The sequence below is a fragment of the Mizuhopecten yessoensis genome, unplaced genomic scaffold, assembly GCF_002113885.1.
Source record: "Mizuhopecten yessoensis strain PY_sf001 unplaced genomic scaffold, ASM211388v2 scaffold10979, whole genome shotgun sequence".
Classification (NCBI taxonomy): domain Eukaryota; kingdom Metazoa; phylum Mollusca; class Bivalvia; order Pectinida; family Pectinidae; genus Mizuhopecten; species Mizuhopecten yessoensis.
This window is the reverse complement of record NW_018408817.1, coordinates 1,287,718-1,302,003: the sequence shown is the minus strand read 5'-3', so window position 1 is coordinate 1,302,003 and position 14,286 is coordinate 1,287,718. Positions and strand designations below refer to the sequence as shown.

The 14,286-nt window shown below is 38.6% G+C and overlaps 1 protein-coding gene across 16 annotated transcripts in view; it reads right to left on the bottom strand.

Annotated features, from left to right (window-relative positions):
- LOC110464274 (nephrin-like) overlaps positions 1 to 14,286 on the bottom strand; it is a 376,492-nt gene that overhangs the window by 31,591 nt on the left and 330,615 nt on the right. For all 16 annotated transcript variants that reach the window (XM_021519388.1, XM_021519399.1, XM_021519401.1 and 13 more), the window contains 2 exons: positions 1,733 to 1,909; positions 983 to 1,315 (listed from right to left, as the gene is read on the bottom strand). In XM_021519388.1, the coding sequence (XP_021375063.1) occupies positions 983 to 1,315; positions 1,733 to 1,909 (510 nt within the window). The remainder of the gene's footprint in view (positions 1 to 982; positions 1,316 to 1,732; positions 1,910 to 14,286) is intronic.

The window sequence follows — 14,286 nt, the reverse complement described above, 5'->3', positions numbered from 1 at the left end:
TCACCTGACAGTGGAACGAGGGAGATCTCACCTGACAGTGGAACGAGGGAGATCTCACCTGACAGTGGAATGAGGGAGATCTCACCTGACAGTGGAACGAGGGAGATTTCACCTGACAGTGGAACGAGGGAGATCTCACCTGACAGTGGAACGAGGGAGATCTCACCTGACAGTGGAATGAGGGAGATCTCACCTGACAGTGGAACGAGGGAGATCTCACCTGACACCAATGCAATAGAAGAACCAAATGTTGTGAAAAGATTGTTTTTGGATTACACATTTTACCTAGAAATCTCAATTGAACATCAAGTTTACTAAATACATAAATTCAGATAATGGAACGTCATAACAACATTAAGGATATCATAACAATCAAATCTTAGAATGTGAGAAAAATCAATATTAAATAATTATAAACTAAAAAATATTTTTTCATATTGTTTTTAAATGAATTTCCATAGACAAATTAACTATAACTAATAGCAGAATCATCCTTAACAGATTGCTTACAAACCATTCTGATGTAATTACCATTAAATATCCAAGCTGTATTGTTTGTTCATACCATCCATTAGTTACATTTTTTCATTATCTTTTAACTGTAACTTCTTATTTATTTTACAACAGTTACGAAATAAGTTACACTGTTGGTCCAGATAGAGATGCATAGGGGTCTGGAGGAATGTGAAATACCGGTCACTAAATAAAACCCCAGCCGCCTTGGTGAAAGAGAGGTAGACACGATACTTGTATTTTATACTTACAGTGGGCATTGATGGTGACACTGGTCTCCAGGAACTGACCTTTGGTCACTTCGTTGGTGCCCTCACTACTTGACGAGAGTTAGACACGGTACTTGTATTTTATACTTCCACTGGACATTGATGGTGACACTGGTCTCCAGGAACTGACCTTTGGTCCCTTCGTTGGTGCCCTAACTACTTGATGAGAGTTAGCCACGGTACTTGTATTTTATACTTACACTGGACATTGATGGTGACACTCGTCTCCAGGAATTGACCTCTGATCGCTTCGTTGGTGCCCTTGCATGTGTAGATAGCTCCGTGCTCCTTGGATTGAAAGTCGGGTGTCAACGTGAGTGTGTTGTGGGCATTCTCACGTTTATCATTGGCGATTGGTTCAACAGTGTATTCGACATTCTCCGTGACAACAACCCCATTTTTGTACCAAGTGATACTAGCCGCGGGACGAGCGTTCCGCACCTCACATGTCAGCTGCACAATCGCGTCTGTGTGTCGGATGTTGACAATTGAACCATTGGGATGGCCGACTATCTTGGGCATTTCTGGAGGCACTGCAAATGAGACATAACATCTTTGTCATTTACAGAACTTTTTCCTGATGTGATCATTGACAATTTGATTATGGCAGAACATACACGTTTTAAAGTCAATTATTCATTCATTTAACTGTCAGAATGTTTGAAATAAAAGTCAGAAGGTCCTATTCTTTCGTGGTGAAGTGGACAGGACATTATCCTTAATGGTGAAGTAAGAAGGACCTTATCTTAAATGGTGAAGTGGGCAGAACATTATCTTAATGGTGAAGTGGGCAGAACATTATCTTAATGGTGAAGTTAGAAGGATCTTATCTTAAATGGTGAAGTGGGCAGGACATTATCTTAATGGTGAAGTTAGAAGGACCTTATCTTAAATTTTGAAGTGGGCAGGGTCATGTATTTTAAAGATAAATGGGCTGATTTAGACCTTACCTAATATGGTTAATTGGGCGGAGGCCTGGAGAGCAGGGTTTCCCTGGGCTGGGAGCACCTGACATTCAAACGTGGCATCGTCCCAGAGCGTGGTGTTGACTATGTACAAGTTGTACCTCTCCGGAGATGTCTGCAGCATGGAATAGCGGGGGTATCCAGGGATAGACAGGTCAAATCCTACAATATATAAACAAGAATACTTCATCAAGCAATGTCCGATTATAAAAATGACCAGAACCAGGACAAGTATGATAGGTGTTTACTCCAGCACATGTGCAGCTGGAGCCAGGATGTGTACTATTAGTCCCTGGACAAGCCTGGAGCCAGGATGTGTACTATTAGTACCTGGACAAGCCTGGAGCCAGGATGTGTACTATTAGTCCCTGGACAAGCCTGGAGCCAGGATGTGTACTATTAGTACCTAGACAAGCCTGGAGCCAGGATGTGTACTATTAGTACCTGGACAAGCCTGGAGCCAGGATGTGTACTATTAGTCCCTGGACAAGCCGGAGCCAGGATGTGTACTATTAGTACCTGGATAAAAATGTTTTCTGTAGTCATTTGAACTACAATTACAATTACTTCAATCAACACAACACTGAACTTTAATAGTCAGCAAACAGTTACCAACATTTCCTTTTTAGCTGGTCAATCATTATAAAATGACCACCAAAGAATTACATCCACTATTCCATAATATTTCCCATCCCCTCAAACCATCCCATAATACTACCCTCTTCTTCAGACCATCCCATAATACTACCCTCTTCTTCAGACTATCCCATAATATTACACGCCCCTTCGGACAATCCCATAATATTACCCATCCCTTCAGACCATCCCATTATATTACCCATCCCTTCAGACCATCCCATATATTAACCATCCTTTAAAACCATCCGATAGTATTTCAAATCCCCTCAGACTATCCCATAATACTACCCTCTTCTTCAGAACATCCCATGATATTGCCCACCCCTTCAGAACATCCCATAAAATTACCCATTCCTGTAGACCATCCCATATTATGACGCACCCCTCAAATCATCCCATAATATTGCCCACCCCTCAAACCATCACTTAAAATCAGCCATCTTCTCAGGCGATCTAGATAATCACAAAATAATAACCACATTGTCAGGAAGCAAAATGATTTAGTCATCGCCATCCTTCTATAGATTTATTAATAAAACAAGTAAAAAAGTACTCTATATTTATCGTAGTCTGGACACATTGATCATAGCCAGCAGCTAAGGCTAATATCTGTCAATGGATCAGTCTATCTCATACATAATATAGCTACATATGTCCCAAACATACCTTAATTTACGTCGTTTCTGAAACAATGATATGCTAAAATCGAGGAACCATTGAATATCCACTATATATACCTATGACTGTTGAAGCGTTATAGAGAAGAAAATAAAGTTTCGGAGGGAAAAGAGCGTTGAAGAGAAGAAAACGTTTTGGAAAGTTTCGTAAGGGAAAGAATGACTCATTAGTTAGTGTTTCAGTAAAGTGTAAGTGTTAAAACTTCAGTCAGTATGCCACGTCCCCAGATATGTGAGGTTTATTCCCTCGTCCCCAGATATGTGAGGTTTAATCCCTCGGGTTCCTGTTAAATATGAACATGACAATAAGACACAGTTTTCTCCTAACAGCTTTGACACCTGTCACTGATGGAGACCTCAACACAACCTCCCCGACTCCACAGTATCATACAAGGGTAGGATGTGTCGGAACAGTTCCCCATAAAATTGTCACAAGTACAGAACCAGTACAAGTTTAGGATTGTTTAGGTTCAGAAAAAAAATTATGTATCAATATCGTATACTTTTGTATAAATTCTCAGATTTTTTTTTGTAAAAATAAAATTTTCAAAATTTGTAACATCAAGCTGACAATAGTGAATATGTTTAGTACGAGACAAGTGTGATCTATTATTTGTGTCGTATCTAGCACTGACCAGCGAAAAGGAATGGATTGCACTTTGCAATAGCTTTCTCAGACAACTCGCAAAAAGTAGAACCGAATGTAATAGCAATCGTAACAATGAAATATAATCGCTGTTGATAGATTTCGCAGACAAATAGTAAAACGCATTCATTTCTCCATTTGTGTTTATCAATCACACCATTTTGGATGACTGCCCATATCATGTTTGGTAAAAGACTCTTTTAAAATAACATCAATCAAACCTTGAAAACGAATGGAAAGTATTTTGCGAAGATATGATAGAGCATATATCGCTCTCTTTCAATCCAGTATCATTTAAACGAAAACTCTGAAAAAAAAGAGAAGTATTTCCCCAGACAATTCTATTGCAATTCTACATGCATCAGTTTGTCAAATCAAACTATATTATTGGAAATGGCTGAAGCCTGGCGTAGCTCGTGTGCACATCCAGATCTAACGAGGAACATGTATAAATCACTGCCGTAAACTTTTTGAAGTATTGTGACAATTAAAGCAGACAGAGACTGATCGAGAAAATTGTGGGTAAACATTGAACAGAATCTGTCATTTTGGAAACGTTTAGATTTGACATGAGTCATACACAATATCTTTGGGGAACTACAGAGATTTTTTTCAGATGATATAGCTAGGTTTACAAGATATCATGGGGAACGCAAGATTTTTTATTTTGAAAATATGAACTCAGGTTTTGTACGGCAATATTTCTGTCTCGCTCTTTTTACCTGAATTTATGAACACATCATGGCAGGCCATACAAACTAAATTACCGTGTGGGGAGGATATCTCGGGGAATACAGAAAAGACAAGCTAAAGGGTTCCCTATAACATGGATTATTATTAGTGCAGAAAGTGAAAAGTTGTACCTGTGAAAAAGTTTATGTAAGTAAACGAAGGACAGAAATACTCCATATGTTTGACCGTATTAAGGCTAATAAGGACCCCTCTCTTACAAGCGTCCCCTTTCCGTTTAGTGAACAGATATACCCCATAATGTAAAACCGTATTAAGGCTAATAAGGACCCCTTTCTTACAAATGTCCCATTTCCTTTAAGTGAACAGAAATACCCCATAATGTAATACCGTATTAAGGCTAATAAGGACCCCTTTCTTACAAATGTCCCCTTTCCTTTAAGTGAACAGAAATAATGTAAAACCGTATTAAGGCTAATAAGGACCCCTTTCTTACAAACGTCCCATTTCCTTTAAGTGAACAGAAATACCCCATAATGTAATACCGTATTAAGGCTAATAAGGACCCCTTTCTTACAAATGTCCCCTTTCCTTTAAGTGAACAGAAATAATGTAAAACCGTATTAAGGCTAATAAGGACCCCTTTCTTACAAGCCTTCCCTTTCCTTTAAGTGAACAGAAATACCCCATAATGTAAAACCGTATTAAGGCTAATAAGGACCCCTTTCTTACAAACGTCCCCTTTCCTTTAAGTGAACAGAAATACCCCATAATTTAAAATCATATTAAGGCTAATAAGGACCCCTTTTCTTACAAACGTCCCCTTTTCTTTAAGTGAACAGAAATACCCCATAATGTAAAACCGTATTAAGGCTAATAAGAACCCCTTTCTTACAAGCCTTCCCTTTCCTTTAAGTGAACAGAAATACCCCATAATGTAAAACCGTATTAAGGCTAATAAGGACCCCTTTCTTACAAACGTCCCCTTTCCTTTATGCGGGACAAGCAATCCCTCTCTTCCCCATAATTTGCAAATCTGACTTGAAAAAGAATTTATTTTCTAAGAATTTTGTTTGTTTTTGTATTTATATAGACATTAGGGAGAATACAGGTAAAACCAATTCAATGTGTATGATGGGTCAGCTAACTGATGCAGATGCTGTGAGGGAGCCACATGCGGTGCTGATAATACTGATCAGAACCGGTTATTGTTGTAACTACGAACAGGTTTAACACTGACAAATTCAGCCAACTTTGTAAAGACGTTGATACGCTGAGCACCAGACTACCTCACAACTTATTGCAGCCAAAATGTCACTGCAAGATCTACAGTTTTCTGTAAGTGACAAGGCGACACAACATTTCAACAAAACGATATAAAAATTGATTTTCTAGTATTACACCTAAAGTGTTTGGCACTTCTAAACGGTGCCAGGATTACCACTCGCTGTTGTCAGCCAACGAAAGTTTACGACTCTGCAATACACTGAACAGATCCGATCGTCGTGAGTAATGTCAGAAAATAATAACACCATGACAACCCCACCTAAATAATAGCAGATCGACGTCCCTATATGCAGGTCAGATTTATTCCATAGGCCAACATGAAGGAGAACTGAAGAGTTTCTTTGCAATTCATACAAAAAGTAAAATGCCTTTTAATGCCAATCTAAAATAAAATAAAAAAATCTTTAAAATTTAAATAATGAATACTTATTATTTAGAAAAACCAAATATATTTGAAAATAAGCATCATCAGGATACAGATTGGCTTACGACTAGAGAACTGGCTTACAACTAGAGAACTCACAAGCCCTCTGGTGATACAGATTGGCTTACGACTAGAGAACTCACAAGCCCTCTGGTGATACAGATTGGCTTACGACTAGAGAACTGGCTTACGACTAGAGAACTGGCTTACGACTAGAGAACTGGCTTACGACTAGAGAACTGGCTTACGACTAGAGAACTGGCTTACGACTAGAGAACTGGCTTGCGACTAGAGAACTGGCTTACGACTAGAGAACTCACAAGCCCTCTGGTGATACAGATTGGCTTACGACTGGAGAACTCACAAGCCCTCTGGTGAAACAGATTGGCTTACGACTAGAGAACTCACAAGCTCTCTGGTGATACAGATTGGCTTACCACTTGAGAACTCACAAGCCCTCTGGAACTTTTGATCTCAGGATCAAAGTCATGAACAAACTGCAACTCCTAACAGCATGAACCACACAACATCCTTTACTGCTGGGCTCACTGGCTCAAGGCCATGTGCCTTGTTCATGCAACTATAGATTGCGCCTCATTCGCATATCGTAATGTTGATATTTTCTAACCTGTTACATGTACATGCATCTAAAGATTTCACATTGCGTATATATTACTTGGGTCTTAGCCCTGATTTACTAAAGCTGTGTAAAATGTGGAGACATTTATCGTGACACCGTCAGAAGCTTTATCTACTAAGCCTTATCACCGTAATTAAACGGCACTAATACCGTATCTTTACATGACAAACTGTGACAACGCCCTGGTATATAATAAGTGTTCAGTAATCTCGGCAGTCATTTGTCAGCGACATTAATACCTCGGGAGAAGTCTTAACATTTTTATATAATTATTAAAATTTGTTTGATAAGAAAATAGACTAAAATATCATCAACCTTGACAAAAAGATTTTTGTTTGGAGTGGAGACATCGACAAATGAAAAGGTCTTTTACATCATCAAGACATGTCAATTCAAACGCGAAAATGTAAGTGATCCTAACACTTGGGGCTGATAATGACACGTGTACTGGTTTACATTACATCTAATGAAAGTAATCGTTAAAATGGTCATAAAACTGACCACAACCGTATGTCCATAACAATACACAATACAATCTAATACAAGGATCTTAATGGCTTCCAATCAGTCAGGATGTTTGGGGAGGGGGTGGTTAAGACACCCGAAAGGTGGGAGGGGGAGGTCACTATGGTAAAAATATCCATAATTAGCCTTTATCAAGCCGTATAAACCTGTAGCATATCAATGTCATTTATTCCTAATAGGACGTTTTATAAAGCAGTAAATGATGCTGACTACAAATTACCTACAGCCCTGAGAGCCGCGGGAATACACCTCTGTCAACAACTAGAACTTAGTTAATAGTTTTCCTCCAGCAAAAATCTCCGAAGAACCACACTGTTCTTGTGAACTGGGAAACCAAACAAAAACATGAATAACTACAGAAGTTCCTTAATTAGGTACCTATTAATGGCTCTATGTGCATTTCAGTGAAGAGAAGTGGTTTGTTCTGGTGATTACCATTTGACTATGTTCCTCGGTTTATTTCTAAATAACAATGCTTCCTCATCTAGAGACATGTCTTGATTTATCTCTAAATTTGGAATTGAAAAAATTAAATGGAAAATTTTGCATCAGAAAGAGCATTTACATCTGATTTCTTAAATAACACAATTGATGCACTCTTCAAAATAGGTAATTAAATTTTACTTTTCCCTGAACAGAAACTACTTGGACCACCTTGTATTTTCTCCCATGGTTGTTTTGAAATGCTACACAAAAGCCTTATTGTTGCTGTTTGATCATCTAGCTTCTACAGTGAAATAGAAATTTGTCTCCCCCCTCTCTTTCTTAGTTTTATTCTTATTTCTCCTGAATACCATTGGGAATACAACATGGGCTTATATCTGAAATATACATTTAGTAGTTATAGCAGCTATATATGGGCAAAGTCAGCACTAGGTGAATTCTTTGCAGAAGCCAGAGAGGGGATATTAGGGGTGGGGGGAGAGGGGGAGGGAATGGAAACATGACAGTTTACAGAACTTCCTCGGAGTCAAACACTAAATCAAGTCTCAGATTTTAATGTGCTAAGAATCTTTGAACAATATGCAGATTTCTTCAATGTGACTCAACATGACATCACAGGTCCCTAAATGTGTCTGTGGTGACTCGAGTTACAGCAGAACCCTCCGTAATTATGTAACCATCCTAACACCAGTTTACCTCAGAGGATCAGAAAATCTGTGACAGATCGTAATTATGTAACCATCCTAACACCAGTTTACCTCAGAGGATCAGAAAATCTGTGACAGATCATAATGCTGTTGCTCACTTGATTCACATTCCTGGATGTGTGACTCAAATTTATAGCGTCGGAATCAAGTGGGTCTTTTTTCCCCACTTCAACTTTAATGTGTTTAGATGTATAAATCCACAAATTGTGATGATATGATTTCATCTTGATATTATATATTTATCATGGTTGAAGGAAATCTGTCGGTAAAATCAAAATGGTTAAATAATTAAGTTACTGAAAATTACAGTTTTAAATTTGATTAAAAGAGAAGAAAATTCAGTTACAAAGATATGAAAATAAAATAGTCTTTGAGTTAAATCATCTTAATTAAATTAACGAGGGATATCCTGTAATGTTTTCTGGAGACAATTTTAGTAAAATCTTTCACACCCACATTATTTCTAATTAAATCAAAGGTGGCGTTTGATGGTGTCTACCGTAGCCTGGGAGTGCTAAGTGAAACTGAAGCTGTACCTGTCACTCAAGTAGCAGAGAATGTCCCATCGCTCCGCCGAGACCTTCTCCGTGTGACATGCGCTACACGATTCAAATGGAGAAATTGTAGCCTGTTTCTTTGGAAGCGAATGATCTTTCTGATTAACACCTCAAGCCAAGATTCTGTAACAATTCCGCGGCGTATCACCATGACTTGGACCTATCATGGTCCGCAGCGATTCCAATGGCCATTTTTCAATCGCGCTGTAAATTTAATACTGGCTGAAAACAAATGCTACACAAGGCTACAAATCCAATAAGCAGTCACATAGCGGCTGTTACAGTTGGTGGTTTTCACACTTGAATGACTCAAGCCATTTTGGGTAACACCAATTTGACAAATGCATGCTATCACTTGATGCGTTAATCTAGTGAGGGGCTCGTCTCTTGTAATGGTTTGTAATTCTGTCAAATACTTTTTGGGTGAGTGTGGGACGCCAATGCCCACGCTATGAACCCTGGACACAACACAGAGGACCGAGAACAACTCGGCTATCATGAAAAATTTAAAAGCACTGGTCTGGTAATGAGGTTTGGCTTGTATTTGTGTATGTATGTCGGCGGTGTGTAGGTACAACAGCTATGTCAGCTCAGGGACCAATATGTCTGGTAACATACAGACAAATAGAACAATTCTAAAACAAACAGTTTTAACGAACATAAAACATGGAACATACATGTCCTTATATTCAAAAGGATAAACTCTCTAAGGAGCAAACGAACATACAACCAATTCTGAAAAACTATGTTGCCATGTGCAGCAGCGTATAAAGTGGCCTGGCTGACGTTGTTCTCAATATCCTCTTCACATTTGGTGACAAAACCAGCATGCCTTTCTCGATATGAATTATAAATGTTACGTCCTAGTTAAAGATGACCTGGACATCCTGATCGAATAGTCACTCCTGCGTCAACATCCTGTTTATACATTCTGATCCAGAAACCAAAGGCTATTTACTGATTTAAAACAAGAACTCCAAAGGAGTGGATTTGTCGCCTGCTCAGCGCTTTTAGTGAGAAAAGTGTTTTGGCCTGCTATGTCAAGTGAGATATGCCAAAATGTGGAACGTTGAAACTCGACAGAAAAACCAGTTACATATGTTGAACATTATTGCTTCAAGCATTACCATACAAAAACAGCACGTAAACTTCTGAAATGCGAACTGGTTCAAGGTATATTGGTAAGCAATATGTGTACCAAGTTTGAGCTCAAGCAACTCAAGGAAACTTTTATTGCACGAAAACCTTGTTTCGAATGATGCAACCGATATTTGTCATTTATAAATACATTTTTACTCTTATAAATTTATCCAACAAATCTCCCAACTAATGTTTTACCAAAATCTCCACCCTTTCATACCTATTCATCGGACACTGACATTTCTAACAGCCCCTTTTTTTTGGTATCATATTGACATCAGCAAGTTGCTGAGGGCTTGAAAAACTAAACAATTTCAAGATGAAAACATTTAATTCTGTTCTTGCCCACAGCCATTTTAACACATGACAGTTGTGTGATATCCATGTTCTAGTAGTGGTTGATTGTATACACTGAGGGCCTGTGGTGGCCAAGTAGCTTAAAGGCGTCTGACAATATGCTACCATGAGCCCTCGGCCAATGAGTCATGGTTTGGAGACCTACATGGGGCAGTCGACAGGTACTGGCCGTCAGTCAGTGTTTTTTCTCCAGGAACTTCGGTTTTCCTCCATCGCCAAAACTTGGCACGTCCTTAACTGACCCTACCCTTGCTGTTAATAGGACGTAAAACCACAAACAAATCAAATTCTATACACTGACCTCTTATGGAATATCTCCAATATCCCTACTAACATTGTTGTGTTAGTCACCAACCCACCACAAATATCTACAGTACACCTCCACCACAAATATCTACAGTACACCTCCACTACAAATATCTACAGTACCCCTCCACCACATATATCTACAGTACCCCTCCACTACAAATATCTACAGTACCCCTCCACTACAAATATCTACAGTACACCTCCACTACAAATATCTACAGTACACCCCCACCACATATATCTACAGTACCCCTTCACTACAAATATCTACAGTACACCCCACTACAAATATCTACAGTACCCCTCCACCACAAATATCTACAGTACCCCTTCACTACAANTTATACCTGTGATTTACATTAGTGTTAAGGTCATTTGCTACCTTTTACATAATACCTGTGACTTTTGTAGTGTTGAGGATATACCTTACTTTATACCTGTGATTTACATTAGTGTTAAGGTCATTTGCTACCTTTTACATAATACCTGTGACTTTTGTAGTGTTGAGGATATACCTTACTTTATACCTGTGATTTACATTAGTGTTAAGGTCATTTGCTACCTTTTACATAATACCTGTGACTTTTGTAGTGTTGAGGATATACCTTACTTTATACCTGTGATTTACATTAGTGTTAAGGTCATTTGCTACCTTTTACATAATACCTGTGACTTTTGTAGTGTTGAGGATATACCTTACTTTATACCTGTGATTTACATTAGTGTTAAGGTCATTTGCTACCTTTTACATAATACCTGTGACTTTTGTAGTGTTGAGGATATACCTTACTTTATACCTGTGATTTACATTAGTGTTAAGGTCATTTGCTACCTTTTACATAATACCTGTGACTTTTGTAGTGTTGAGGATATACCTTACTTTATACCTGTGATTTACATTAGTGTTAAGGTCATTTGCTACCTTTTACATAATACCTGTGACTTTTGTAGTGTTGAGGATATACATTACTTTATACCTGTGATTTACATTAGTGTTAAGGTCATTTGCTACCTTATACCTGTGATTTACATTAGAGATTAGATATATACTACCTTATATGTCATACCTGTGATTTGTGTTAGAGTTAAGGATATATGCTGCCTTAAACATTATACCTGTGATTTGTGTTAAGAGTTATCTCCCTTGAGAAGGGATCACCTGAGCATTAACAATACATATATTCTGTGGAACTTTCAAATGTGTCAATGATTAATAAAAATAGTTTCCACTAGTTTTTCAATATTTCAAACTTGTCCCTTTATGACTCAATTTGTTGACGAGTCAGTCGTATAACAATACCAAAACAACCAATGTTCCAAGCATTGCTGTTAGTAATATTATGTAAGAGGATAACAAATAATAGGTGATCCAACACTCCTAATGTAGAACTTTGCGGGAGCGTCCTAGGGTGGATCCGTCCGAGGTTGGATCCGTCCTAGGGTGGATCCGTCCGAGGTTGGATCCATGAATGGGTTCTATAGAGATCCTTACTAATAAAACATAATAGAGAAATAAAGGAACCTCAACACCACAAGGACCTGTTATCTACTGTCACATGTTTCGGCCTGCTATGTGGCCATCATCAGGACCTTGGTATGTAAGAGAGAGCGTATGGGGAGTGGGAATGGACAGAAGGGGGTGTCAGTAGACTGTGTGGGATAGGAGATCAGGGAGAAGTATTGTTTCAAGGTGCCAGGGAAATAATGAAGGAGCAGAGCAGAAGATGGAAAGGGGATAGGGGCAGCCCTCCTTCATCAAAAACGTTCTCCCTCATTACAACAGATAAGAATTCATTCATAAAATGTTATCGTCTTCTCTCCACAAGCTCTTCCCTGCTTGATCTCCAACTCCCCATATCTCACAGGGGAGGACGGCAAGAGTCGCCCATCACTCCAGGCCTTATCTACTAGTGGGTGCACTTCCAAAAAAATAGTCTTGTTCAAATAAATAACCTGAAATTAGTTCTACTCACTCCCACAGGGATATCAGAGCTGGTTGTCTTCATAAAAATATTTGTCATAATAAAATCTCAAAATGTCGTTAAATTTCTTTCCTCACTGTGATGCATCAAACAGGAGTTCTGTTGAGCAGTAGGACCCGGTAGGAATGCCTCGGCGTAATTTTTTGTTATTTTTGGCTCTGTACCAGACATTCGGGGAAATAAAGACAATTAGCGCAACCTGTAGGCTCGCGAAAGTTTTCTGTCTTGGAAAAAACACCAGGTCTGTAATTGAACATAATACAACAGGATTTTGTAGACGGGAGAAAAAAGCTGAACCTCAGCATGTAAGAGTATTATGGGATGTTATAACGGCCTAACACGAAAACACGCTCAGCAGTAAAAGCAGTTATATATAAACAGTAAATACCTGATACATGACACGTATTCAGTGTGTACGTAGACAATTATACACGCAGGTCCTACAACAGTCGGATACACAACAAAGCTCCACAGCCATACTATATAAACATCGCAATGTTAATTTTTTCTCCCATGTTTTTTTTGTGCGTAATTCAGACGAGTTGTAACTGAATCTATGTGAAGTTGTACAGCATGAAATTCATTTTCCAGACCGACTTATTCCGACTTACTTATATCACCCTTTAATCAACTCCAATCATAACACCTGTACTGCCCTTGGAAAAAAAGAAACAACAAAAAGTAAAAACAACCCCAGGAGACCACCCAAATGTTTTTATACAACTCTAAGAAACACCAAAATTCTCCCACACTGACCTCATACAAAACTTATTTTCCTTAGTCCAGGAATGCTCTACCACACTAACCTCATACCAAACCGACTTCCCTTAGTCCAGGGATGCTCTACCACACTAACCTCATACAAAACTGATTTCCCTTAGCCCAGGGATGCCCTGAGAAATAAGGTAGAACAATTTAAACTCATAAGGAACAGTCTTCTAGAGACCCTCTGTCCATAGGTTAGCCAAATCCGTATCTTTTTATACAAAAATATAATTCTGAGGCCCTGGCATGCTCCATGCCAAATGTAATCAGTTATTAAAGTCATTCTTGGACTTCTCTCAAAAGTTTTAAATGAAAAGTTGATGATAGACCCATAGCTCCCTCTGGTAGTATAGGTGTCATACATAAAGTTTACACCCCATAAAATACCTACTGGGATGAATGTTTTAAGCACTAAATATCAATATGGATAAATGTTTTATTGGGATGAAATGTTTAAAAGACACTGACAGGTCCCAGATATTCTTTAACACTCTTCGAAGATAAACATCATTATACACAGTACAATGGGACTTTTGACCTTGACCTTTTAACCAGTAATGACCTCTCAGCACGTGGGGTATGACATCAGACCCCAGAGTGTTATGCCATGACATGTAGCTTGTGATTACATCAAACCCTCTAAAGTTTGCCAAAATTCCACAGAACAAATAACTCTGAACCTTACATGTAACATTTTCTCCATAGTAACTACAAGTTTTCCTCATCTCCCCCCACCCCCCCACTCATCTC